At 42.6% G+C, this 25,810-nt stretch overlaps 1 protein-coding gene across 1 annotated transcript in view; it reads left to right on the top strand.

Moving 5' to 3' along the window:
* PKHD1 (PKHD1 ciliary IPT domain containing fibrocystin/polyductin) overlaps positions 1 to 25,810 on the top strand; it is a gene marked incomplete at its 3' end in the record, with an annotated part of 426,508 nt that overhangs the window by 148,540 nt on the left and 252,158 nt on the right. The window contains exon 37 of the mRNA XM_081247000.1: positions 9,164 to 9,376. Coding sequence (XP_081103126.1) covers positions 9,164 to 9,376 — 213 coding nt within the window. The remainder of the gene's footprint in view (positions 1 to 9,163; positions 9,377 to 25,810) is intronic.

Genomic DNA, 25,810 nt, shown 5'->3' with positions numbered 1-25,810 from the left:
ATGGTTTATGAATTTTGTTTATCTTCTCAAAGAACCAGCTTTTAGTTTTATTGATCTTTGCTATCGTTTCCCTCATTTCTTTTTCATTTATTTCTGATCTGATCTTTATTTCTTTCCTTCTGCTAACTTTGGGATTTTTTTGTTCTTCTTTCTCTAATTGCTTTAGGTGCAAGGTTAGGTTGTTTATTTGAGATGCTTCCTGTTTCTTAAGGTGGGATTGTATTGCTATAAACTTCCCTCTTAGAACTGCTTTTGCTGTATCCCATAGGTTTTGGGTTGTCATTCTCCATTGTCATTTGTTTCTAGTATATATTTTTTTTTAAATTAATTATTTATTTATTTATTTATGGCTGTGTTGGGTCTTCGTTTCTGTGCGAGGGCTTTCTCTAGTTGTGGCAAGCGGGGTCCACTCTTCATCGCGGTGTGCGGGCCTCTCACCATCGCGGCCTCTCTTGTTGCGGAGCACAGGCTCCAAACGCGCAGGCTCAGTAGTTGTGGCTCACGGGCCTAGTTGCTCCACGGCATGTGGGATCTTCCCAGACCAGGGCTCGAACCCGTGTCCCCTGCATTGGCAGGCGGATTCTCAACCACTGCGCCACCAGGGAAGCCCTGTTTCTAGTATTTTTTGATTTTCTCTTTGATTTCTCCAGTGATCACTTCGTTATTAAGTAGTGTATTGTTTAGCCTCCATGCGTTTGTATTTTTTACAGATCTTTTCCTGTAATTGATATCTAGTCTCATAGCGTTGTGGTCGGAAAAGATACTTGATAAGATTTCAATTTTCTTAAATTTATGAAGGCTAGATTTGTGACCCAAGATATGATCTATCCTGGAGAATGTTCCATGAGCACTTGAGAAAAATGTGTATTCTGTTGTTTTTGGCTGGAATGTCCTATAAATATCAATTAAGTCTATCTTGTTTAATGTATCATTTAAAGCTTGTGTTTCCTTATTTATTTTCATTTTGGATGATCTGTCCATTGGTGAAAGTGGGGTGTTAAAGGCCCCTACCAGGATTGTGTTCCTGTCAATTTCCCCTTTTATGGCTGTTAGTCTTTGCCTTATGTATTGGTACTCCTATGTTGCGTGCATAGATATTTACAATTGTTATATCTTCTTCTTGGATTGATCCCTTGATCATTGTGTAGTGTCTTTCTTTGTCTCTTGTAATAGTGTTTATTTTAAAGTCTATTTTGTCTGATATGAGAATTGCTACTCCAGCTTTCTTCTGAGTTCCATTTGCATGGAATATCTTAATCCATCCCCTCACTTTCAGTCTGCATGTGTCCCTAGGTCTGAAGTGGGTCTCTTGTAGACAGCATATATTCGGGTCTTGTTTTTGTATACATTCAGCCAGTCTGTGTCTTTTGGTGGGAGCATTTAATCCATTTACAGTTAAGGTAATTATCGATATGTATGTTCCTATTCCCATTTTCTTAATTGTTTTGGGTTTGTTATTGTAGGTCTTTTCCTTCTGTTGTGTTTCCTGCTTAGAGAAGTTCCTTTAGCATTTGTTGTAAAGTTGGTTCGGTGGTGCTGAACTCTCTCAGCTTTTGCTTGTCTGTAAATGTTTTAATTTCTCCATCAAATTTGTATGAGATCCTTGCTGGGTAGAGTAATCTTGGTTGTAGGTTTTTCTCCTTCATCACTTTAAATATGTCCTGCCACTCTATTCTGTCTTGTGAAGTTTCTGCTGAAAGATCAGCTGTTAACCTTATGGGGATTCCCTTGTGTGTTATTTGTTGTTTTTCCCTTGCTGCTTTTAATATGTTTTTTTTGTATTTAATTTTTGATAGTTTGATTAATATGTGTCTTTGGCCAAGCTACTCTTTTCCCAAAGAACAGTGGAAAAAAATCTGTCTGGCCACATTGACTGGGCCTCTCCTGAGCGTGGTATTTTTAGTTAGATGCACTTGTCTCTCCTACAAGGGAAATTCGAGCTGATGAAAATGATTCCTCCCTCTTGTTCATGGCTCTGAGTCAATGATTTTATTTCCGATATGTTTTCTCCTCCACATTGCCCACTTGACTAGCGGTGCCAGGCTAATTAAGGAATTAGTATGTGGCATCCATTCGGGGCGGTGTGTGATTGTTTTCTTGCATCCTGAGAACATTTTTGCAAACACTTTCTGGTTCATATTTTCTTTTTTTAATCAGGCAGAGACTTTACAATTAAAATACCGTTAAAATGATTCTGGCAAGTATTGCAATAAGCATGTTTTTTAATTAAAGGAAGAACAGGGGGATGCATAAGCAGCATCGGCTAAAGGAGAGAATTTCATTTGATATCTGTTTTAACTGAAATGAAAATAGAGTTGAGAAAAGCGGCAATAGCCTATGTGTGTGTGGCTCACTCCTAGGTTGCTAGGCTGAGGTGTTCTGTGCTTGATTAATTAGTAGCCAGCCAGAAAGTACATTGCCTTTGCCCCCAATACTTAAAGCCTGATTTATGCCTCACCTCCCCCATGAATATGTGAGGGCCCAGGCATTTATTTCCTGAGCTGCTAGTGGATAAGATTATGGAGTGTGCACTGAGCTCTTGGGGGATCTCATTTGCCAGCCAAATTGATTTTCTGCCTCTCTGGCCGGGGACAAGCCCACCTCGAAGGCTTCCAGGCTCTGCTCCAGTGGATCAGGCAAAAGCCTAATCCAGATCTGACCAACAAAGGAAGCTCTGTGCATCCCCATCAGAACGCAGGCTTCAGGCTGTGGCTGCCTACCCTGAATGCTAGCCTTCTCCTCTTCCTCACCTTCTCCTGACACCCACCTCCACAGCAACACGGTGCTGTAGGGTACAGTAGGGTGCAGCATGGTGCCCCAACTCTGCCCAGTCACTGAGTCTGCCCTCCTTATCCAGGCAGAGCAGGACCCGTGCATCCTGAATGGATGATCATCTCTTATTCTCCAGGGAAAGGGAATTCCACAGGCTCCCCCTGGGGAATTACTGGAAAGGTAACAACATACAGGATGCTGAACTTTTTAAGGAATTATTCAGAGTTGACACAAAAAGCTGAATGGAGGCTCAGCCACATAGATAAGTAAATTGGATAACTTACATCTGAAAATTTAGGTAGTTCAAGCTTTGAATAAAGGAAGGATCTAGTTTGGTGATGCAGATTGATCTAATGAATTGGGGGTCATCAGATCTCTCCCTGCATCTTGCCTTCGTTCATCTCTGGCTTTCCATCTGCTTAAAATGGGACTCACTCCCCCCGGAGTTCATTTCATCACCTGGCATGTACGTCCTAACCAAGTACACTCTTGCTCTGCACCCTTTTCCCCCAGATCCTCCTCAAAATGACACAAAGGATTTGCCATCATCATCTACCACTTTCCCCAGTTCTTAAAGCTCTTCCAGGAACCCACCCCAATCTTCTGATTCTTCTCCTAATTCACCTGTTTCTTTGACTCACAGGCAAAAATCTTTCTACTTCCTCTCCTGAGTCTAGTCTTTAAATACTATTTGACAGTCTTGTCTCTCTTCTGTTCTCACTCTATGTGTCCGCCTAAGGAGACTTCATTCACTTCTGTAACTTCAACTTCTATTTATTCCACACGTATTTAGTGACCACTTTCCCAGCTCCCTGTATGCCTGGCACTGTTCTAGGCACAGGGGCTGCAGCTCTGAATGAAATAGACCACAATTCTTGCTCTCATGGAGTTTATTTCTATAAGGAAAGCAATCAAGTCAGCAAGTTGTATTTTTTGTTAGATTTTCTGAGCAACATGGAGAAAAATGCAGCAGGGAAGGTGGACAGGGAGCTGGGTTGTGGTTTGGTGGTGGTTGGGGGGATTTGCACACAGTGAGGGCAAAGACTGTGAGTCAGGGGACCCAGAGGGTTGTGGTGGCAGAGGATTGTGAGCCGGGGAGAGTAGAGAGAGAGGGGGCCAGAAAGGGCCAGCCATGCAGGGTTTGGTGGGCTTTGACTCTGTGTATGGTGGGAACCGTTGGAGAATTTCCAGCAGAGAGGTGATGTGATAAAGTTTACATTAAAAAAGATCACAGCGACTGTTTTTTTTTTTTTATTGCAGTACGCGGGCCTCTCCCCGTTGTGGCCTCTCCCGTTGCGGAGCACAGGCTCCGGATGCGCAGGCTCAGGCCATGGCTCACGGGCCTAGCTGCTCCGCGGCACGTGGGATCCTCCCGGACCGGGGCACGAACCCACGTCCCCTGCATTGGCAGGCGGACTCTCAACCACTGCACCACCAGGGAAGCCCCTCAGCGACTGTTGTTTTAAGAGTAGACCCTGGGGTGGGGGCAGGGGCAGAAGAAACGAGCTGAGTTAAGAGGCTTTTGGAGTTACCTGGGGATGAGATGAGGGTGACTTAGACCCCAGTGACAGGACCGGAGGTGGTGAGAAGGGGTTGGATCACAGGGATATTTTGAAGGAAGAATGCACAAAATTCCCTGGAGCTTTGGTTGTGGTGTGAGAGAGAGCGAACGCTGACTCTTTCAAACAAAGCAAAGGACTTTCAAACTGAGGAAAGGGGGGATGGAGTTGCCATTTATGGAAAAGGGAAGGACTGTGGGGCAAGACGAGGAGCTCACCTTTTGGACGTGCTAAGTTGAGAAACCTTTGAGACATCCAGGCGGAGGTGTCAAGTAGCAGTTGGGGCGATGAGCCTTGAGCTGAGGGCGGAGGTGGGCCTTAGGGATGTAAATCTGGGAGTTATCAGCGATGAGCATATGATGGGGTTTAAAACCTTAAGACAAGGTGAGAAAAAAAGTCATCAAGGGACTGAGTCTTGTGACATTCCAAGTGTCAGTGGTTGGGACAAGCAGGAAGAATCAGGGAGAGGAGGTCAGGAGGGAAGGCTCAGGAGGTGGGAGGGCATCCGGGAGGGCGCAGGGCTCGGTGGGCGAGGGGAAGGAGTATCAAGAAAGGAGTGAACAAGTATGTTAGATGCTGCTGGCTGCTCAGGAAAGGTGAGCACTGAGCATCCCGCCTTGGATTCAGCAATGTGGCTGTCATTTGTGACCTCAACAGGACCAGTTTGGGTGGGGTGGCCAGGAAAAGGCACAGCTGCGGAGGGTTCCAAAGAGACTAGAGGGAAAAAACTGGGATAGAAGGTATACCCAGTTCTTTTGAGGAGTATAGTTGTAAGGTAAAATACTTATACTCTAAATGTTTTCTGTAAGGGGGAAAATAGCTAGAACTGTGTATTTGGTTTTCTTTAAAACACACACACACGTACAACAGAATCATTTTGCGGTTATTACAGAGGATGGCTAATTGTACGGTTAGCCCAAAGCAGGTTTTGATGTACTTTGCAAACATTAGCTAGCTGCTAAAAGTCTCTTTTACTTCCCTTTAAAAGAAATAAAAGAGATGTTTAATGGGAAGAAGTGATTACATGTAAAAAGTTGTGTTCGTTTATTTATTTTGGAGGGGAAGTAACAATAATGATGGTTGATTGATTTTTATAAACTTACCCAAGGTCACTCGTGGGACATACTCAGCTTTCATTAACAATCATAACAAGCAATGTAAGGGTCACAGCCAAAGGCTGATTTCAACCCTGCTCTTTATTTCAGCTTTCAGAAATGGGGTTGAGCTCCATAAAGTGGAGAAATAAAGTCCTCCCACTGCCCTCCCATACTCAAATAACTATCCTTTAAAGCAGCATGCTGTATATTTGACTTAAGCTAATAAAGTGTGAGGATGAAAACACTTGGGGCCTTGGCACAGAGACAGATTAAATATAAACTTTCCGTTCTTTCACACCAAGAAACTTTTCGCCTTGGTTATCACGTATCAACCAAAATTAGTTGAATTCCGCATCAAACTCTCTTCCTTTATTTACCTAGATTTCTTTTTTTTTTTTTGGTATGTGTGCCTCTCACTGTTGTGGCCTCTCCCGTTGCGGAGCACAGGCTCCGGATGCGCAGGCTCAGTGGCCATGGCTCACGGGCCCAGCCGCTCCGTGGCATGTGGGATCTTCCCCGACCGGGGCACGAACCCGTGTGCCCTGCATTGGCAGGCGGACTCTCAACCACTGCGCCACCAGGGAAGCCCTACCTAGATTTCTTATACGTACCTGCCACTGATAAAGTAAGGAAGAAAGACTTTTTAGCAGGGAAGAGTGATTATTGCATTAATTAATTAGTCCTATTTATAGTACTCTTGACAACACAAGTCATTCATGTTTTGGGGATGAGCTTTTCTCCCTTCATTAGCGTCATAATTAGTTCCTGTCAGTAAATGACATTTTCAAATTTCTACCAGTTTGCTTCAGTGTGTTTAATATTTTGCTTGATGGTATAAGGGACAACACCCAGGTTATAAATGTACCCACTAATCCTTGTAGTCTGCCTCAAATCCTTTTTGGAATGAGGCGAGGTATATCTACATTAACAAAATTAAAATAAACCACATATAAACAAGCCATAGGCAAAGTTACTTAGGTTAACATGTGTTTTTCCTTAAAAGTAACTATGATAAATAATGAAATTAATGAAATACTTAATGGAAGTTAATTTCCTAATTAATGAAAAAGCTACTTGGGAGGGTTTGCAAGGTGGAGAGAGCGTGAGTACCTCTGTCAGGTGGTCTGGTTCTAATGCTCGCTTTGCCTACCTCAGCTCACTGTCTGCTCTGAAATACAGAGCGTGACATCGACCTCCTGGGCTTGTTTGGAAGGTCATTTCAAACAACATAGCTAAAGGTACTGGCATATGGTAGGTGCTTAATACATGTCAGCTCCCTTGCTTTCCCCATAATCTCGTTTGAATTCCTGACTGTGCAGGTAATCCCTTCCTCAAGTAGTATTCAAAGTTCCCTGCAGGGTAGGTGGTGGCGAGAGAACATGAGGTCCCTGTCTCCATCAGTGTCAAATGCACACTCGACTGCATCTTTGCAGATGCAGATGCCAAATGTTCTAGAGCTGGAAGGAGCCTCAGCAAACGAACAATTCTGTTCTGCACGTAGCCAAGGGGCAAACAGACCATCCCTCAGCAGTGAGTGGGACAGATTTGGAAACTGAGTAGTCCGAGGCCCAGCAATTTTGTGAGACTTACTGAGGGTCATTCAGAGGTCAGTGACAGAGGGGACAGGAACCTGATCCAATATCCTGTCTCCATCACTGGTTCATCTCGGTTCAGATTCAGATTTCCTGACTGTTCATAATGCTGGGACCCATTGCCCAACCCATGGTTCACCAGTTGAAGATAATTAGTTGAGACATTAATGACACATGGCTGTGAGTGAAAAAGTTCTAGTGAACTCAAGAAGGTGGCCTGTACCACAGGTCACATTTCTTCCCTCTTGTTCACAGCAGGATGTGTGATATGATTGCATTTCTAATGATTATTCTTGTCATCATGATGACAATGGAAGGGAAAATTAAGGTCAGAATTGCCAGCAGGCCCTTTGGAAATCTGGTAAGCAGTGTGGTGCCACTCAAGCATCAAGCCTCTAGGTCACCAAAGGAGAGTTGCTTCTTGGGTCGATTACCTCAGACTGTGACCTCTACACCATATTTGAAAAGGGACGTCAGGACAACGGAGGGTGAGGTGTTGGAAGGAGGTGGTCTAGTAGGGCTATTACACCACTGCATTAAGTGTCTACTAGGCCAGACCCAGGACCAGGGATCTACAAGCATCATTTCAAGAAATCTCACCACAGGTCTCTGAGGGAAGAGTTCTAGCCATGGACAATTTATAGATGGTGAAACTGGATACCCATGAGGGTGTGTTGTTCTAAAATGTGGCTGAAAGTCAAGAGCACTTTAAGAGGTTGAATCCAAGTAAACACTCTGTGACTGTTATTGATGGTGTGTGGCTCAGGCTTTAGGATCAAAGATAAAGGAGCCAAGGAAAGCTGAAGAGAATGTTAGAACAGAAGGTCAGGGGAGGAGTGGCCTCCATCTGTATTGGTCACTATCTCTGTACTAAGATGGAGATAACAGAAACGACTAAAAGCGTCTTGGCCTTTTTCTTCGCTCCCTCTCATTCCTCCAGCACGTGTTTAAGTACAAAACAACAATCCAACTCAAGGATTTGGTACCTTGGATTCAGGACTACATTTAGCAGATGGAGTCTCTGCTCTTCACTGGCCCTCACCATGACCCCCCTTCTTCCTGTGGAATCTGCCTTTTGAGCCACTTCTGCCACTTGCCTCCCCCGCATTCTGGGCTTACCTTTAGCTCATTGAGACAATGTGTGGATTTACTGATTCAATGTCATAACAATATCCTTTCTGAGGAAATGGGAGTGAGTATGTGTGTGTTTGTGTGTGTGTGTCTATAAGGAAATTCAGGTACTTAAAACAGATACTCTAAAAGGATATAACCATTTATTCATTTACTCAGCAATTATATATTGAGTGCCAACCTTCTCCCAGTCACTGTTATAGACACTGGGAATGTAGAAGTGGACAAGGCAGATAAATGCCCTCATGAAGCATGCATTCCTGGGGGGCGGGAGGGCAGACAGTAAACTTGTAAATATATGGTATGTCTGATGCTAACCGTTATGAAGGAAAATATACGTGGGTAAGGGGCCAAGGCATGCTATTTTCTCAAGCCTGGGGAGGGAGATTTGCTTGCTCCAGGTTTCCTTTTGAAGCCTGGGTACGTGACTCAGTTGATGGTAGGATAAGACACCATGTTTGACAGTCCCACTCAACTCTGTTCAATGGAGCAGAACAGTTCCTTGTGGAAATCAGTGTCTATTGTCCAAAGAAAAGGATAATGGATGTTGGTCAGCTAAAGTGCTAAAAATTTCATAGTGCCTCCTAATTACACTTCCTTTTACTGTAATTCTTATAATTTTGGCATATTTTCTTCTATTCCTATTTACTGTTTCCCAGTTTTTTTAAACTTAATTTTCTAAGCTGCTGTTACATGGTAAAAACGGTGGCCTTCTCGTTTCTTATTTAACCAGTCCTAAATTTCTAGGCATTAAGTTATTGTCATGAAAAATACTATAAATAAAGCTGCTGTGAACTGTGGTAGCTATCCTAAGCTAGATTAGTAATATAGTGCTTCTGCTTCTGGGTGTCTGATCCACTCAGCTGTGCTTCTAGAAGAGAAGGCAAGATAAAATGAGTCTAAATTTCAGCAGAAGTACATAAACGAAGAGGATTTCATCCGACATTGGAACTGTCAAAAGGAAGTGAGCCTCATTCTCCCAGAGACTGACTGTCTTCTCTTTGGCTATTAGGAGGAAAGCTGATTTTCCTGGACCCAGGACCCATCGAGCTCAGAGCACACTCCATCCTTGTTTCTGATGGTGGAGAGCTCAGGATTGGATCTGAGGACAAGCCCTTCCAAGGCAAAGCTCAGATCAAACTCTACGGGAGTTCCCACTCTACCCCCTTCTTTCCGTATGGAGTCAAGTTCCTGGCTGTGAGGAATGGAACCCTTTCCCTGCATGGTGAGTGAGGCAGTTGACCAGAGGAACAGAGGTAGAGCCGTGTGTGTCTAGCCAAGGTGAAGACAATGGGGAAAATGATAAAACTACTTCCATCTCTTTGGCTGTTAGTCGCAGAGGCAACAAAGTCAATTAGAGCGTGAGCACTGTTTCCTTAAATAAGGAATATTAACTGTGATGATACTCATGGCAGAGTGTACTGTGGTTCTCAGTTATTTGCCCCCCTTTCTGTCACCTCTGCCCACTGTCAGGTGACTTTCAGTGCCTCCCCGTGGGTGGACCATACTTCCCTGTCCCGCTGAGAGTGGGCTTAGCCTTGGACTTGCTTTGGTCAATGGAATCTGAGCAGAAGTTGATGTACTGCATGGCCAAGCAGAAGTTTTGAGAGCCATTGTGATACTTTGGTCATTTTTCTCTTTTCCTTCTGCTTGAGAATAGCCCATCCCCCATAGGGATAGGGGCAGCTCCTTAAGTTTGGGCAGAGCTGCATACTGCTCCTGTGTATGTGTGTGAGGAATAAACCTTTGTTGTCATGAACCACTGAGATTTGTGTTTGCAGCTGCAGTTTAACCTAGTGAAAACTGACCAATATGGTTACCTACTGTTACTTAGCCTACACCCATGGCTGTGTACACTGATGGCAGCCCAAAGCAGAGACAACTTCACTTTGTTGTTGTTGTTGCTGTTTTCACCCCCCTGGGAACAGGGTTCAGTTAGAGTTCTACCTAGAATTTTGTTACAGGTGGGTTGGTGTTTATGGATTCCTGGGAAAAGATTAGACTATATGTGTTTTAGGAATTAGACTATAATGTGTTTCTGCTACAATTTCGTTTGCCTTTTTGTGTGTGTGTGTGTGTGTGTGTGTGTGGTACATGGGCCTCTCACTGTTGTGGCCTCTCCCGTTGCGGAGCACAGGCTCCGGACATGCAGGCTCAGCGGCCATGGCTCACGAGCCCAGCCGCTCTGCGGCATGTGGGATCTTCCCGGACCGGAGCACGAACCCGTGTGCCCTGCATCGGCAGGCGGACTCTCAACCACTGCGCCACCAGGGAAGCCCTCGTTTGCCTTTTGATAACTTCATCCCACTTTGCAAAACGGACATTTTTATTTTCCTTGAGATTCAGGAAATTACTAAATGTGCCAGGATAATCCTTAGTATCAACTAGAAAATGTAAGTATAGCATGATGAGCTTGGAGTGTCTTTCAGTGGATGCTTGTATACATTTGATTACATAGCACGAGCCAAAGTCAGATCAAAAATGTGGGCACCAGATAGTAGCCCGATCTCCAGAAAATGTGACATTCTCTACATTGGAATTTCTGTGCTGACGTAGCAAAATAAGACCCTGCCACCTATCACAGAGTCGTTATTCTAGGCATGGCATGTGGCTATGCTGAGGAGTCACCCTTCTTGGTCCATTAAGGCTCTGTCCATCACAAATTGTGGCCCTCAATCATTGTCTACTAAAAGCCCTCTTTTGCCTTTTTTGGCTTACTGTGAGGGGAAGTGAGATCTTATCATCAAGCATTTATTTATTTATTTTTTGCGGTACGCGGGCCTCTCACTGCTGTGGCCTCTCTCGTTGTGGAGCACAGGCTCTGGATGTGCAGGCTCAGCGGCCATGGCTCACGGGTCCAGCTGCTCCGCGGCATGTGGGATCTTCCCGGACCGGGGCACGAACCCGCGTCCCCTGCATCGGCAGGCGGACTCTCAACCACTGCGCCACCAGGGAAGCCTCATCAAGCATTTATTAAGCGTTGACCATGGACCAGCCAGAGTGATATACACTGGGGATAAATTTTGTAAGGATTAAAAACCCCACAATTATCTAGACAGAAATTCAAAATACCTACAATATTGATTCTTATATTCTACTTCTAAGGAGGACCTTTTTCTTCCTGTATTCCTCATCAAGCACTTATGTTGATCTTGTAGCCCAGGATCCATGAGGGGCTTCTGTCTATTCACAGGTCAGTGATGGTCTTCAAGTGTTTGCTATAGTCTAACAGCCAGTTAGGTCACCAACCCAATGTGCTGCTGTTTACCATTGAGAAAACACAGCTGGAGAACAAGAGGGCACAGATCAGTGTTTCAACCAGCCCATAGGCCATCTGAAGTATCCTGAAGCTCAACAGGGATCCTCTGGTTTGAAAGCCACTGTCCTATAAGATGGAGATGGCACAACTCTTGCTCGAAATGGAAATTCACCTGAAGAAGAATGAAACTCTCCTAATTCTTTTACTCGGCTTCTTTCATTCCAGCCCCTTTTCCCCCTCACATTCTATTATGAAGGATCAGCAAAAGAGTTTACAAATATACCTTTATGTGCTTGTCTTGTAAATGTACCCTGTGCTCCTCACCTTTGTGTTTTAACCGATGTCAAGTTAAGAAAATCCCTAGGACCACTGCTTATAATTAAGATGGGGCAACTAAAGCAAAGTAGATACTTCTAATGTGTTTTGAGAATTCTGGAAGTTACAGGTGTTGCTGCTTTATCTGGTGATGTTACTGGATACTGAGAGTGCAGGCACCTCCTCTCCCCTCCTCCTCCTCTCCCAGCACTCTTCCTCTCCTCTTTTTCCCTCTCCTTCCTCTTCCTCCACCTCTCCTTTCCTGTATTCCCAGGACTAGGGTGTCATCGATGGCTGTTTTACTCATTTCCCCACAGCCCTGTCAATAGGCCTGAGTAGAATCTCTCGTGAACCACAGAGCTTGCACATTGAACACAGGCGAAATCAAGCTGTTTTCCTCATTGAGGTGATGCTGTGGCATCTCATCCATTTGAAAGAAATAGTATGTAGGAAAGAGCTTAGCCATTGGGTGAGAGGGATTCCCTTCTGCCTTCTCTGGCAGAGAATCCCAGGCACAGCCTGCGGTCCATCAATCCTCTTCCTTCCCTCTCCCTCACCACCTGAGGTCTCAAACAGACTTCCCCTCTGGCGGCGTGGTGGTATATCACGGTTAAAATCGTTACGTAATTTCACTGGCCTTTTCCCAGGGCCAGAGGTGGGTCTGGTGACACTGGGGCTTTAGGGAAAAACTAATTTTCTCTTGCTGTCAAGTATGCAAAACAGTGAGCAATTTGATTCACTGCTTAGCTCCCAGAAGGTCCCTAAAGACCCAACATTCATTCAGCTTCCCAGGATGCTGTAGGGAGGAGATTCACCAACTTTAGTGCATGGAAGACTCTTCTCAGGAAGCTTTTAAACATAGAGGTTTCTGGACCTCACTTCCAGAATCTGACTCAGTGGGCTTGGCGAGGGCCCAGGAATGTGCATTTCAGTGGAACCCTCAGGTGATTTGATTCAGAGGGCCCACTGACTACACGTGGAGAAACGCTGTTTTTAGTGGTTTATATAAGTTTTGGAGTCAGAAATCAGTCCAGTTCTGCCATTCATCAACTAAGACCTTGGGCAAATCAATCTCTATAAAACCAGGAAAACATAGTTCCCACCTCATAGATTTACTGCTTGTCAACTGCTCCAAAGTATCTGGCACACGGTTAACACTCCAGCACTGTTAGTTATGGCTGTTCTCATGATATTTTTCCCCCAAAGCAGTGAGTCCCCTGTGCCTATGATCTCATAGTTTCTTTCAGGGGTGAGGGATGGAGGGACTTCTGTTTGGCATGGGTCCATCTCTGTCTGGAGATTTTTCTCCTTATTCACGTTCTTGTCTACCTCTTTATCACAGCAAGAGAGAGGTTTTAGCTTTGGAGGTCGTGAAGGAACATTCCTCTTTTTCTGGCTTTGGGCGTGGATGGGGCAGGCCGGGTTCTGAATCTGTGGTGGAGGTTAGATGGCTTAGTAAGTTGTCAGCTGCACACTTTGCTATGTTAATATGAATAAAGGGTCGCAGATTCTTCATCCGTGTGGGGCTTGGGGGGCTGTTTTCAATGAGGACATTTCACTCTTGCTGTTTGCTCCCCACCCTCCGTCTGCCGATACAGGTTCACCACTCCAGACCGAGTGCCAATCACATGTCACTTTCGAGGGGGTCGCTGTCAGCTTGGGCAAGTTGAATTTTTGACAATCTAATTACGGCCCTTGCTTCCACAGTGGGAGTCTGAACAGGATGGTGGGGCTTTTATTGATTGTTCAGAAGGGAAATTTATCAATGTCTCTCACTTCATTTCCAGTTCCTCCCTGAGAAATTTGGCTGACAGTTTCTTGGGAGAAAAAGCCGTCTTCTGGCCTTGAATGGACTTCTGTCTTTGTCCTTTCCAAGAAATTACAAGATCAGGCATTAAATATAAATGGAAGTTTCTGGGAAAAGCGAGAATGTGGGAACATGGTTGAGGAAAACACCAGTATAATGTTACGAACAGGAGACTTTTGTAGGTATAAATAGGAAAAGAGGAGTTTAAATAAGCAGGTTTAAATACAGTTTGCTTCCCTTCTCAAAGTACCAAGTATCTGTATGTAAACTCCATGCTTTTTATGAGTACCGTCTATGGACACTCGTGTTCTGTTGCTAAAGGGTATCAGGCTGTCTGGAAGCACAATATTGTGTGCATGGAGTTGATACGTGTGTCCTGGGCAGTGGTTTTCCTACCGGGCTCCGCAAAATCTGAAAGTTTCCTGGGGGAGCTTCAGGGGTTCTGCCAACAATGAAGTATTTGAGGATCAAGCTATAAAGGTTTAAGTTGCTCAAGTAATTGCTTCATTGCTTTTATCTCTAGCTTAAATTTGTGTTAAAGTAATATTTCATTGGAAGAAAGAGTTCTTTTGCTAAAATAGTGACTAAAAATGACTCAAGTAGCTCATCATTTTTTTTTTAATTGAAATATAGTTGATTTACAATGCTGTGTTAATTTCTGCTGTACAGTGATTCACCATGTATATGTGTGTGTATGTGTGTATATATATATATGCACACACATTCTTTTTCATTATGGTTTATCATAGGATATTGAATATAGTTCCCTGTGCTATACAGTAGGACCTTGTTGTTTATCCATCCTATATACAATAGCTTACATCCCTCCTACACTGATGGTGGGAATGTAAATTGGTGCAGCCACTATGGAAAACAGTATGGAGGTTCCTCAGAAAACTAAAAATAGAATTACCATATGATCCATGCTTCTTATTTTGTTGTCTCTCAGTGCTGGTGCTGGAGCAAGTAGAAGAGGTGAGGCGGGTGCTCGGCAAGTGGAAGACGTGAGACGGGTGATGGGCAGGTAGAAGAGGTGAGGGCGGTGCTGGGCAGGTAGAAAGATGAGGCAAGAAGGTTGGCCAGCCTTTTACTGAACCATGCAGTTGTATCCTCTGCTGGACATTGCTGTCTTTCTGGATAATACTGGTTGATTGCTGATTCTCTCTCCTTGACCACTGGAGTCCTGTAGGAAATCTTCCCACTGTTTTCCAGTGTTGAAGCCCCACCTGGGTTTGCAGTCCTCTTAGCTTCCACCAGAAATTTGGCTCAAGTCAAGCTACCTTCCCCAGAATCCACTTGATCCAGAGGAAACTTACAAATCTTTAGACACCAGAGATGTTCCTCTCAGCACCCTTTCCTCTGTTCTCTCTCTAAGTCTCCTCTCCCCTGCTCAGATAAGCATGGGTAGCCCACATATGCTGCTTATGCAGACATCCAACCTGGGGAAAAGAAGCCAGTCTCCTTTTCTTGCAGGCAACTGTATGATTGGTACTTTTGAAGCCCTTTTTCTTTGCTTAAATGGAGAGAAGTAGCCTCAGATCTCCCTGTATGGGAAGAAGAGGAAAAGGCCATGGCTGTTCACTGAGGCTAATGACTCACCCCCATCTCTGAGAACTTCTTTGAATTTCCTCTCTTGGTTGATCATGTAGCTGGGGGCTGGGGTCTATCCAGGCATGGCTCAGATGGCAGAGTTAGATTAGCCTCCTTTAAATAAGCCCCAAGGAAATGTCTGCTCCCTGTCTGTTTATGGCTCACATACAATGTGGGTGCTTATCATCTTTTGTCCCTGCCTGGGTCCTCTTGGTGGGTTTGGGGGACTAGAAGTCTATGCTCAACAGTTTGCTACATATGTGAAAGGGTGCTGCAAAAGGATATTAGGTTGAAAGGGAAAGCAGCTGTTGTGTGTGTGTGTATGTGTGTGTGTGTGTGTGGTTTTATTTGATTTAAGGGGTGGGAAGAAAGTAAGATCAAAGTGAAAGGAGAAACAGAGGAAGAAGGATGAGAAAAATTAAAAACCTATTCATTGCTTTCTGTAATCTTAAATTCAAACACACTTCAGTCCAGCACTACGGTTCTGGTCAGCTGGTATGTTGTGGCAGATGGTAATTACTCAGTCAAGTTAATGCTGGTGAGCATGGTTCTGGTGGACTTGCAACCCTCAGCATGTAGGATGGCCAGTGACTAATGACTGGTTATCTATTCAGAGCACCTGAGGATTGGTCCTTGACTATGTGTCTCTGAAAATATAATCAACACCACCAACAAAAGTGAGGCAGAAATTTTCTCTGTTGCCTAACAAGGCTTCAAAAAAAATCCAAAATACAACTATTCTATATGTGCAATAGAAGAAACATATCTGGTAAAATCCCATTGATTCTTAACTGAGATAACTTAGAATTTGTAATTGCTTGATCTGGACAAGAGTGACCTTGGAACAATGGATTAGAAAGGGTTCCTTCCATTCAGAGTATAAAGCACACCTTAAGGAACTCATTTAAACGCTTTAAAGTGAACATGCTGTTTTTAAGGTCCTTAGCATTTTAGGTGTTTACATGTAAATGTATAGTGCTAATTAGAAATGAGTTCTAGCTATCCGATAATCCAAATACAGCAGGAATCCCACTTAGAAACACATTATAAGATACTTTAAGTTTCTATATATACCTGAACATCTTGGCATTTGTCAGGTCTTTTTTGGTGGCAAGTGACAGAAAACCCAATTCGAACAAAAAATAAGGGCACTTATTGCCTCATATAACTAAAACAACTGGAGGCACAGCTGAGTCCAGGTGCTTCGATGAAGTCATTAGGCCTTTGTTTCTCTGCAGCTCTAGGTTCTGCTTTCTCCTGAACTGGCTTCCTTTTCCAATCTGACTCCTAGAGGTAGAAATAGGCCCCTGTGGCTACAGATGAAATAAGGGCTCTTTTCCAATGACTATTTCTGAGCAAATCCCAACATTTCCCCTCATCAAAATTTCACACCCCTTCGTTTTTCCCGTTTGGCTTTTAACACTGTCTAACATATTATATACAGTTTACTTGTGATATTTATTGTACTTATTCTAGTGTTTTCCTTAGTAGAATGTATGTATCATGAGGGCAGGGATTTTCATGTTTTGTTTTGTTTTGTTTTTTATTGACAATATCCCAATCCCTACAACAGTGGCTGGACTCATAGTAGGCTTTCAAGAAGTATATGTTGTGTGAATAACTGAATGAAAAGCTTAAGCAGAAGACTCAGGATTAACTTTGACCCTGTTTGGGTCATGAGCCCATCACTGAAGCTGCTACCATGGCCGGGGAAGTGGTGCTCTTACTGGCTGGGAAGGAGCAAGTATATGATTGATCCCCCAGAACTACATGGTCTGAGACTGAGAGAGGATGATTCCTTAAAATTAGAGGTGTGTTATCTAACCAGAATAAGAGAATGAGCAAGTAAAAACAATAGCTCGTCTACTTTTAAAATATTTGACAATCTGACATTTTTACTACTTTTACTAATTTGGAATTGAAAATTAATAAAATTTTACTGGATATTTCAAACCTGTTTAGTTTGGCTAGGAAAATAAGAAAAATTCCAATCAATGACTTCACTAAGCAAAACCAAATTCACTATTGATAGAAAATTTAGAATTAAAAAATGTCTAACAACGTTGTGATATTTTCTAGATTCAATTATATTTAGAAAGTGTTATTGAAAGTATGAGGTTGATTTGTAAGATAGTTTTTAGTTAGAGGATTCAGGACCACATGGATCTTGATCTGGACTGGCCACTCTTGTGTAAATATGTATCAGTACATCCCGGGGAATGGCCAGCTAAGGCATCACTATTGCGTATTAGGGTTTGGCCCAAGCCAAAGAGAACCTCTTGTGAACAACGATGTATCATGTGACTAATTCTTGACTAAGCTATGAAGGGGATGGACAACGAGCTTGCATTCCTTCCTTATCCCTAAGGCCACACAAGACGCTGGGGACTTTGCCCTTGATGGAAGACAAGTCCAGCATAGCCAGTCAGTCCAAGAAGAGAGGAGAACACACTTGCCCCAATGCTCAGGGGAGAGCTGGTCTTGCCTTCCAGGCCTTTCTTGAATAGGAGGCAGAAACCAGGGAGCTGCCTCCTGGACCCTTTTCCCTATCCTTGTAAGGGGAGGAGAGTAAAAATAGAGACCTCCCCTTTGTTTGGCCTAGTGAATTTTCCATCCCCTGGGACTTAAAAGCAGAGTCATTGGCATGTTATAAATATTGGTAGTATAGTAGAGTCTTTAGACCATATGAAAGATAAATTAGGAAGGTATTTCTCAAATTAGAACAATGGATTTGTTTTAAAACCGTGAACTACTTGCTTCTAAAATTCTAACCGTTGATAGAATGAAGTAATGAAAATAGCACATAAGACCTAAATTTCCTATCTAAGCCCTTATGGTTCCAAAGGTTTTTCTGTACTTCCTTTTGGCAGTGTTAGTCATGAGTGAACAAGTCTCTGTTTTAGTCAGGGTTCTCCAAATAAATAGAACCAATGTAATATCATATATATACGTATAGATAGCTAGGTATATAGATATATATAGATACAGATATATAGATATCACATTGGTTCTATTTATCCAGAGCACCCTGCCTACAGTGACTATACAGTGACTTATTCATTCAGTAATTCATGTATTTATATATACATTAATATAGATATATATACATATGAAGAAACGTATTATAAGGAAATGGCTCATGTGATTATAGAGGCTGAGACCTAGGAGAGCTGATGTGTATGTAGCTGTAGTCTAAGTCCAAAGGCCTGAGAACCAGTGGAGTCCATGGTGTTAGTTGCAGTTCAAAAGCCAGCAGGCTTGAAACCAAAGAGCCAGAGTTTCAGTCCAAATCTGAAGCCTGGAAGAGACCAGTGTCTCAACTCAGCAGTTAGGCAGGAGTTCCAGCTCACTCAGGCTTTTTGTACTATTCAGGTCTTGAATGGATTACTGGATGAAGCCCACCCACATTAGAGAGGACAATCTGCTTTACTGCAGTCTATGGATTCACATGTTAATCTCATCCAGACACGCCTTCCAGACATGCTAGAATAATGTTTGGCTAATTCTCTGGGTACTCCAAAGCCCAGTCAAGTTGACGCATCACCTTTCCTAAAGCGGATCCCATTTTCTATGACTGACCCTGTATCATATCTTAGACACATAATCCAGGAAGGTAGCAAGCCTCTTGTCTTGACACAAAACTTTCCAAGGGAGATCCATGTCTTCCTTTGAAGATTTCTGTAGTTTACTTTCTCCTTCTAGGTCATGAGGATCTTGGCTGACATTCTGCATCTTCTCCAGATGAACATGGCCTTGCTCAGTCACAGAGCACTCACTCATCTTCCTCTGGATGAGTGTTAGGTGAGAGGACTGTGCAAGTAGGCTGCTTGGCTCCAAATGCCATCTCTACCACTAACTGTCGGGTGGTCTTTGAAAAGGTCAACTCTTCAGTGTTTCAGTTTCCATATACAAGTTGGAGAGATGATTCTAAAACATTTCTTGTGGTGCTGTTAGGTGGTTTAAATGAAACAAAACATGTAAAGCACTTAGAACAAGGACAGGCATCGAGTAGTTACTCAGTAAGTATTATTATTATTATTATTATTAATTATATGCCTACAGTTTTGATTTGATGAAGCTGCCTCACTATTCTAAGAAGGCTGGGATGGTGTTTATTGCTTTTCAGTAATCTGTCATCTGGAAACATGGTTGTCATTCTTGATACCCCCATCTCTATCGTTCCCCATATTGTGTCCATCACTAGGTCTTGATTTTAATTCTTGGGTAACTCATTTACTTCTCTCCACTTCCATGACTATTACCTTAGTTCATGATGCCATAAACTTGTGCCTGGACTATTGTTTAAGCTTTGTAGTTTATCTTTTAGTTGCTATTTTCATCCCTTTCCAATTCATTGTTTACCCTGGAGCCAGGGTGATCTTTTCACAGACCTGTTCACATCACGCCTCTGCTCAAAACCTTTAGTGGCTTCCTGTTGTCCCTGGGAAAAAGTCCAAAATTTCGAACATGGTTATAGCACCCTCTCTAATGTAGGTTTCTGCCTCTGCATCTCCTGCTGTGTTCTCCAACCCTCACTCCTCCCTTACTGTGGTGCTTTTCAGTCTTAGTAACCTTCTTTTTTTTTGCGGTACGCGGGCCTCTCACGGTTGTAGCCTCTCCCATTGCGGAGCACAGGCTCCAGATGTGCAGGCTCAGCGGCCATGGCTCACGGGCCCAGCTGCTCCGCGGCACGTGGGATCTTCCTGGACCGGGGCACGAACCCGTGTCCCCTAGCATCAGCAGGCAGACTCTCAACCACTGCGCCACCAGGGAAGCCCTTAGTAACCTTCTTTTAGCTTATTAAATGGTTAATGTAGTCTAGATTTTACATTTTTTACATTTTTGAGTACCAAAAGAAATTCAGCTTTGTTAAGTAAATGGAATGCTCCATAGGCAGGAGCATGTGATTTTTCCTTCAAAGGGAATTCTTCCACATGTATCATCAAAGCAATATTATTAATAGTATTGCTTTCAGCCTGGTCCTGAAGAAGGAGTATCACTGGATTGGGCATTATATTCAGTATTTGTTAAAATTGGAGTTTTACCAAGATCCTGGCACTTTATAATTTTCAAAGCTGCTTCCCATTCTTTCCTCTCATTTAACTTTCACAACAACTCTGTGAAGTAGGGACGACTGGGATTGTTACTTTCATCTCAGAGATGATGAACCTGGAGCCCGGAAGGGGAGTTAGCTAGTATTCACTCCATCCTCTTCATAGGCTTATGATGCACATGGGCTTTCTGTTATTTTGCATACACATAGCTGGTGTTCACCTGTGGCAGAAAGACAAACAGAAGATACTCCTTCCAGGTTTCTGGAGCATTCTTCCTAATTTTAATTTTTTCAGGTTATTTTGGGATTCTAAGTAGGGCTTTGTTCCTTTTGGCTCCCTTTGTAATATTCTTGATAGGGGTACAAAGATCCTGCTTCTTCCCCAGTTTATTTCTTATGTTCAGTATTTTTTACGGCATTTTCTGATTTCTATAATGGCAAATCTACAAATATCTTCTTTTATGGTTTCTTCCTTTGATTTCATGTGTAGAAAATTCTCACCTGTACAAAGACTATATAAAAATTTATCTATTTGTTTCCTGGTACTGTTATTTTTTTTTTTTTTCACATAAGTGTCTTTAATCTAGGGTCAGCAAACGATGGCCCGTGGGACAAATCTGGCCCATTGCCTATTTTTGCAAACAAAATTTTACTGAAGCACAGCCATGCCCATGTGTTTAGTATTATCTATGGCTGCTTCATGCTGCCATGGCAGAGCTGAGTTGCAACAGAGACAACCTGGCCTGCAGACCAAAATCTATTCATTGTTTGGCCCTTTATAGAAAATGTTTGCCAACCCCTTCTTTAGTCCATCTAGAATTTATTTTGATATAGTGTATAAGTTAGTTATTTAATTTTTTTTCCAAATGGTTGGTCAATTTTCTCAACACTATTGATGCAACAGTGCAATTATGGTATGCTGAAAAATGACCTCCAAATATGTTCACACCCCAATTCCTGGAACACATGAAGGTTTGGCAAAAGAGACTTTGCAGGTGTGATTAAGTTAAAGATTTTAAAATGGGGAGATTATCCTGGATAATTCAGATGGGACCGATGTAATCACATTTGTCCTTATCAGAGGGACACAGGAGGAGTCAGAGGAGAAGGAGATGCAATGGTGGAAGCAGAGAGAGGAGTGATGTGTTTGAAGATGAAGGAGGGGCCACAAGCCTCAAGCCAAGGGATACAGGTGACCACTAGAAGCTGAAAAAGACGAGGAAACAGATTTTCTTCTCAGAGCCTCCAGAAGGAAGCAGCCCTGTCGACACCTTGATTTTAGCTCAGTGAATCCAATGTTAGAATGCTAACATCTGGAACCATGAGACAGTACATTTGCATTGTTCTTTTGAGATACTAAGTTTGTGGTAATTTGTTATAGCGGCAATAGGAAACTAATACATTTCCCTGGGAATTTTAAATGTTACCTTTATCAGACACTAAATTCTTATTTGACACAGGTACAGATTAATGTCTTTTATAAATAAAGAGCTTTTTAGAACAAATTTAAAATCTGGCGATGGGTGTGAATAGACATATCAGTATAATTAATGCAAATGACCAACGTGACTGCATGTGGAGAGGGCTTGGGTTATCCTGTGCTCACAAGGAGGGAGAGATTCTTTTTTATTCTAATGAGTTTTCTCTTATCTTCGCGTCATTAGTAATTACAGAAATGCAAATTAAAACAAAAGTGATTTTTTTTCCCTTAACCATCAACTTCACCAATATTAAAAAAAAGTAGTAGAGGGGCTTCCCTGGTGGCGCAGTGGTTGAGAGTCTGCCTGCTAATGCGGGGGACACGGGTTCGAGCCCTGGTCTGGGAGGATCCCACATGCCGCGGAGCGACTGGGCCCGTGAGCCACAACTACTGAGCCTGCGCGTCTGGAGCCTGTGCTCCGCAACAAGAGAGGCCACGATAGTGAGAGGCCCGCGCACTGCGATGAAGAGTGGCCCCCACTTGCCACAACTAGAGAAAGCCCTCGCACAGAAACGAAGACCCAACACAGCAAAAATAAATTAAAAAAAAAAAAAGTAGTAGAAAGTCTGAGGAATGGGCATTCACAAATACTGCTAATGTGTATAGAGTATGTGCAGTCTTTCTGTAAGGGAATTTGGTAATAATATCAACAGGTTAAAACTAGGCATATGCCTTGATATGGCAGTGTCACTTTTAGGAATTTATACTAGTGAGATGATCATGAGTATGCATAAAAATTACCCTCAAGAATGTTTACATCTGCACTGTTTATGAAAGAAATATTGAGAAAAAGCTGAATATGAAGAAATAATGGATTAGTATATAAAATACAGATTTTTAAAGTGGGATACTATGATGCTATAATGATATTAAATAGTATATAATACAATTGAAAAATGTTCCTTCTCCATTATGTAAAGAAAATTTCACAAAATGGTATGTACAGAATCATAGCATTTTTGTTTATATGTATATGAAATCTTGTCAACATATGAATACAGGAAAAGAAGGACAGAAAAGTCATATATTCACCTGTTGTAATAAGATCATGGATGCCTTTATTGTCTTCTTTTGCTTCTCTATATTTTTATTTTAAACATTATACATTTATTGCCTTTCTAAAAGAAATTATATTATTAAAAAATAGCTCTTTCCTCATTGTCACTTCCACTCCACAGCATAATCCATAGCAATGATTATCAAAACAGTTGTCTATCTGGTCAGAAATATGTCTGAATTTTTATATATTTTTTTGACAATGAATAGAAGTGGATGTTAAAGATACTCTACAAAAGTCTTTATCTCTGACCAAGTCAGAAGTCTTTATCTTACCCCTCTAACTAACGAAATTTCCGCACAGTTCTATAGGGGCTAAGAATGGAATTTGTTGAACTGGCCTGAAATTCACACATGAGCTAGGAACAGCATTCCAGATGTTTCCACTTATCTCACAATATACGATTTCCTCGGTATTTTGAACTTTATCCTTTGATTCTTCTCAGTCACTTTTAAATCATAGTAGCAACAGTAAAGCTCAGGTCGGTTAAAATAAAAAGTTAACCTTTCTTTCATACCTCTAGAAAAGGCCTTCAGTTATAGTAGGGCTCATTGCACCATCCAGATAACCTTGGTTAGCCTTGGTCTAACCCTTTGTGCCAAAAGAATGGCAGACTTCTTAGCACTGGGGACAGATGCGGTGCCCAGGTCTTTCATTGCAGGGCATAAATGTTTGCTGAGCAGCTGTGTATGGAGCCAGCTGATCTGCACATTTAGAGAACAGCTCCATCAGTACCGCTGGAGATTGACCAGTAAGGATGCAGGAGGCTCGCAGTGCACACAGAGCCAGTCTCATACAGGATTCCCCCGCCAGGGTTTGTCTTCATCCAAGGGAGAAATCACAGCGAGTGATTCTCAAGGGCAGAGGGAAATGGTGCATGCCAAATGCCTCCATTCCATCTCTTTGGTTTGCCAGATAGTCTTGTATTAATGCTAATGTCACAGTCTCCTCTTCTGAAGTATATTAAATTGGATCACCTCCGATTCACAGATGGTTTGGGTGCGAAAAATTCCCTTCTAAGTTGGTTGTTTGCAACTTGGAATACATTTGTTTAAAGATGGTCGGGATTAACACATACACACTACTATATATAAAATAGATAAACAACAAGGACCTACTGTATAGCATATAGTATAGGAACTATACTCAATATTTTGTAATAACCTATAAGGGTAAAGAATCTGAAAAAGAATAGATATATATGTATAACTGAATCACTGCGCTGCACACCTGAAACTAAAACAATATTGTAAATCAACTATACTTCAGTTAAAAAAAAGAAATTCTGATAAACCTATGGTTAAGGGCCTATGTGAGCCCTCAAAAGTGTGTTTTACTTTTCTGTCTAATGCTAAGGGGAGTATAGCAGCTGACCTCTGTGTATAAGAATAATTGTGTGGGGAAGCAGGTCCATTTTCAACATGGGATGTCAGGGGCACATCTCTCTGGGCTCTCATCCCATTTGGACTCTACTATATCAGTCTTTTCTTGTTGAGTGCTAGTGACAGAGGGTACTGAGTCCCTCTGCTCTGAGAGTGGCTTCTGTGGCCCAGAGGTGACACAATGGCCTGGCAGAGTGTGGGTTCTGGGAGCAGAGAGAGCCAGCTTAGATGTGAGGTGGAGTAATCAGCAGTAGGCAGCCCTTTCCTAATTCCTCTGGTTACTTATAACCTTCTGCTGTTGTTAGGGGTAGTATATGATCAGAGAATCTGGGCCAGCTGCTGGCAGGCAGAGGAGAGCTGAGAAACAGTAGAAAGCCAGGGTTTTCTCTCCACCCCTTTCCTCTCAAAGCTCGTATCCTGCTACTCTACCTTCTATTGGCAGATGGATGAAATGAACAGTGGGAAACAGGGCTCAAGTACAAGAAATGCTGGGCAGATGCCCAGAGCTTAAAAATTACAAAAAAGAGCAAGGAGATGGGGGAGGAATGAGTCCTCAAGCAGGTGTATGGAGAACTAAAACTTTCCTTCCACTGCATTATTTTCTTTAATTATGGGTAAATGCATACCTTCACTTTTTTGGTTTTCTTCCTTCTTCTGATCCTCTTACATTCCTCTTCGGCTGCCCAATCTTTGAATGACGATGTTCCCGTGGGCTTGGTCTTGAATATTCTTCATTTATAATATGTACTTTCTCTCAAGAAACCCCACTTATTCCCAGCGTTAACCTTTATGCACATATTTCTTTATATATTGAGCCTCAGACCTCTCTTCTGAGCTTCAGACTCAACTTTTTACTGGGATATTCTCCTTAGTATCTAACATGTAACCTGTCTAAAATGGTCATCTAAAACCGAATATGTCTAAAACTGAGTACTACTAGAATATAAACTACATGAGGGCAGGGATTTTTGACTGTTTTTCTCACTACTGTATTCCCAGTACCTAGAACAGCACATGGCACATAGCACACAGTAGGTGCTCAATAAATATTTATTGAATGGATTTGTTATCTTTTCCCCAAGATGTCCCTGTTGTCTACCAACTTGCATCAGCTCTGGATCTGTGAGGCATTATTAACCTCTTTCCCCTTACCTTTAGAGCCAATCACCCAGTCCTCTTGATTCCCCAAAAGGTACCTCAAATTTTTATACTCCTCTCCAGATCTGCTGCCTTACTCTTATTCAGACCTCCAAAACTTCTTGTCTGATCTACTACATTAGCCTTCTACAAACTGCAGAAGGCTTCTACATACACCTCTTACTTTTATGCACTTTCTTGCAATCTACTCTTCATGCCACATCCAGTGTGACGCTTAAAACCATAAATTTGATCAAGTAACTATTCTGAATAAGGTTTAGTTCCTTTAAAGCAGGCCAAGAGGGTCCGGCATTATTTGTCCCAGCCACACCATGGCTTTTTATTCATCTGCTCCAGAAACCCCCATCTCCATTCAGTCCCTGGAGCACATCAAGCTCCCTCCTTCCCTCCTGGCTGGCTCCTACCCAGCTCAGGACATGACTCAGACTTTTCTCGTTCTCCCCAGTGTGCAGTATATACAGTTTCTCTCTAAGGATTCTCTCCCCTCAGTTTGATATGTGAGCTTATGAACTTAAAATACGGCTGGTCTCACAACAGTATGATTCCTTAGTTGTCATG

Source organism: Mesoplodon bidens, assembly GCF_964165515.1.
Source record: "Mesoplodon bidens genome assembly, chromosome: 10".
NCBI classification, from domain to species: domain Eukaryota; kingdom Metazoa; phylum Chordata; class Mammalia; order Artiodactyla; family Ziphiidae; genus Mesoplodon; species Mesoplodon bidens.
Note: the sequence above shows the minus strand (reverse complement) of the source record. Positions and strands in the feature narration are given on the sequence as shown.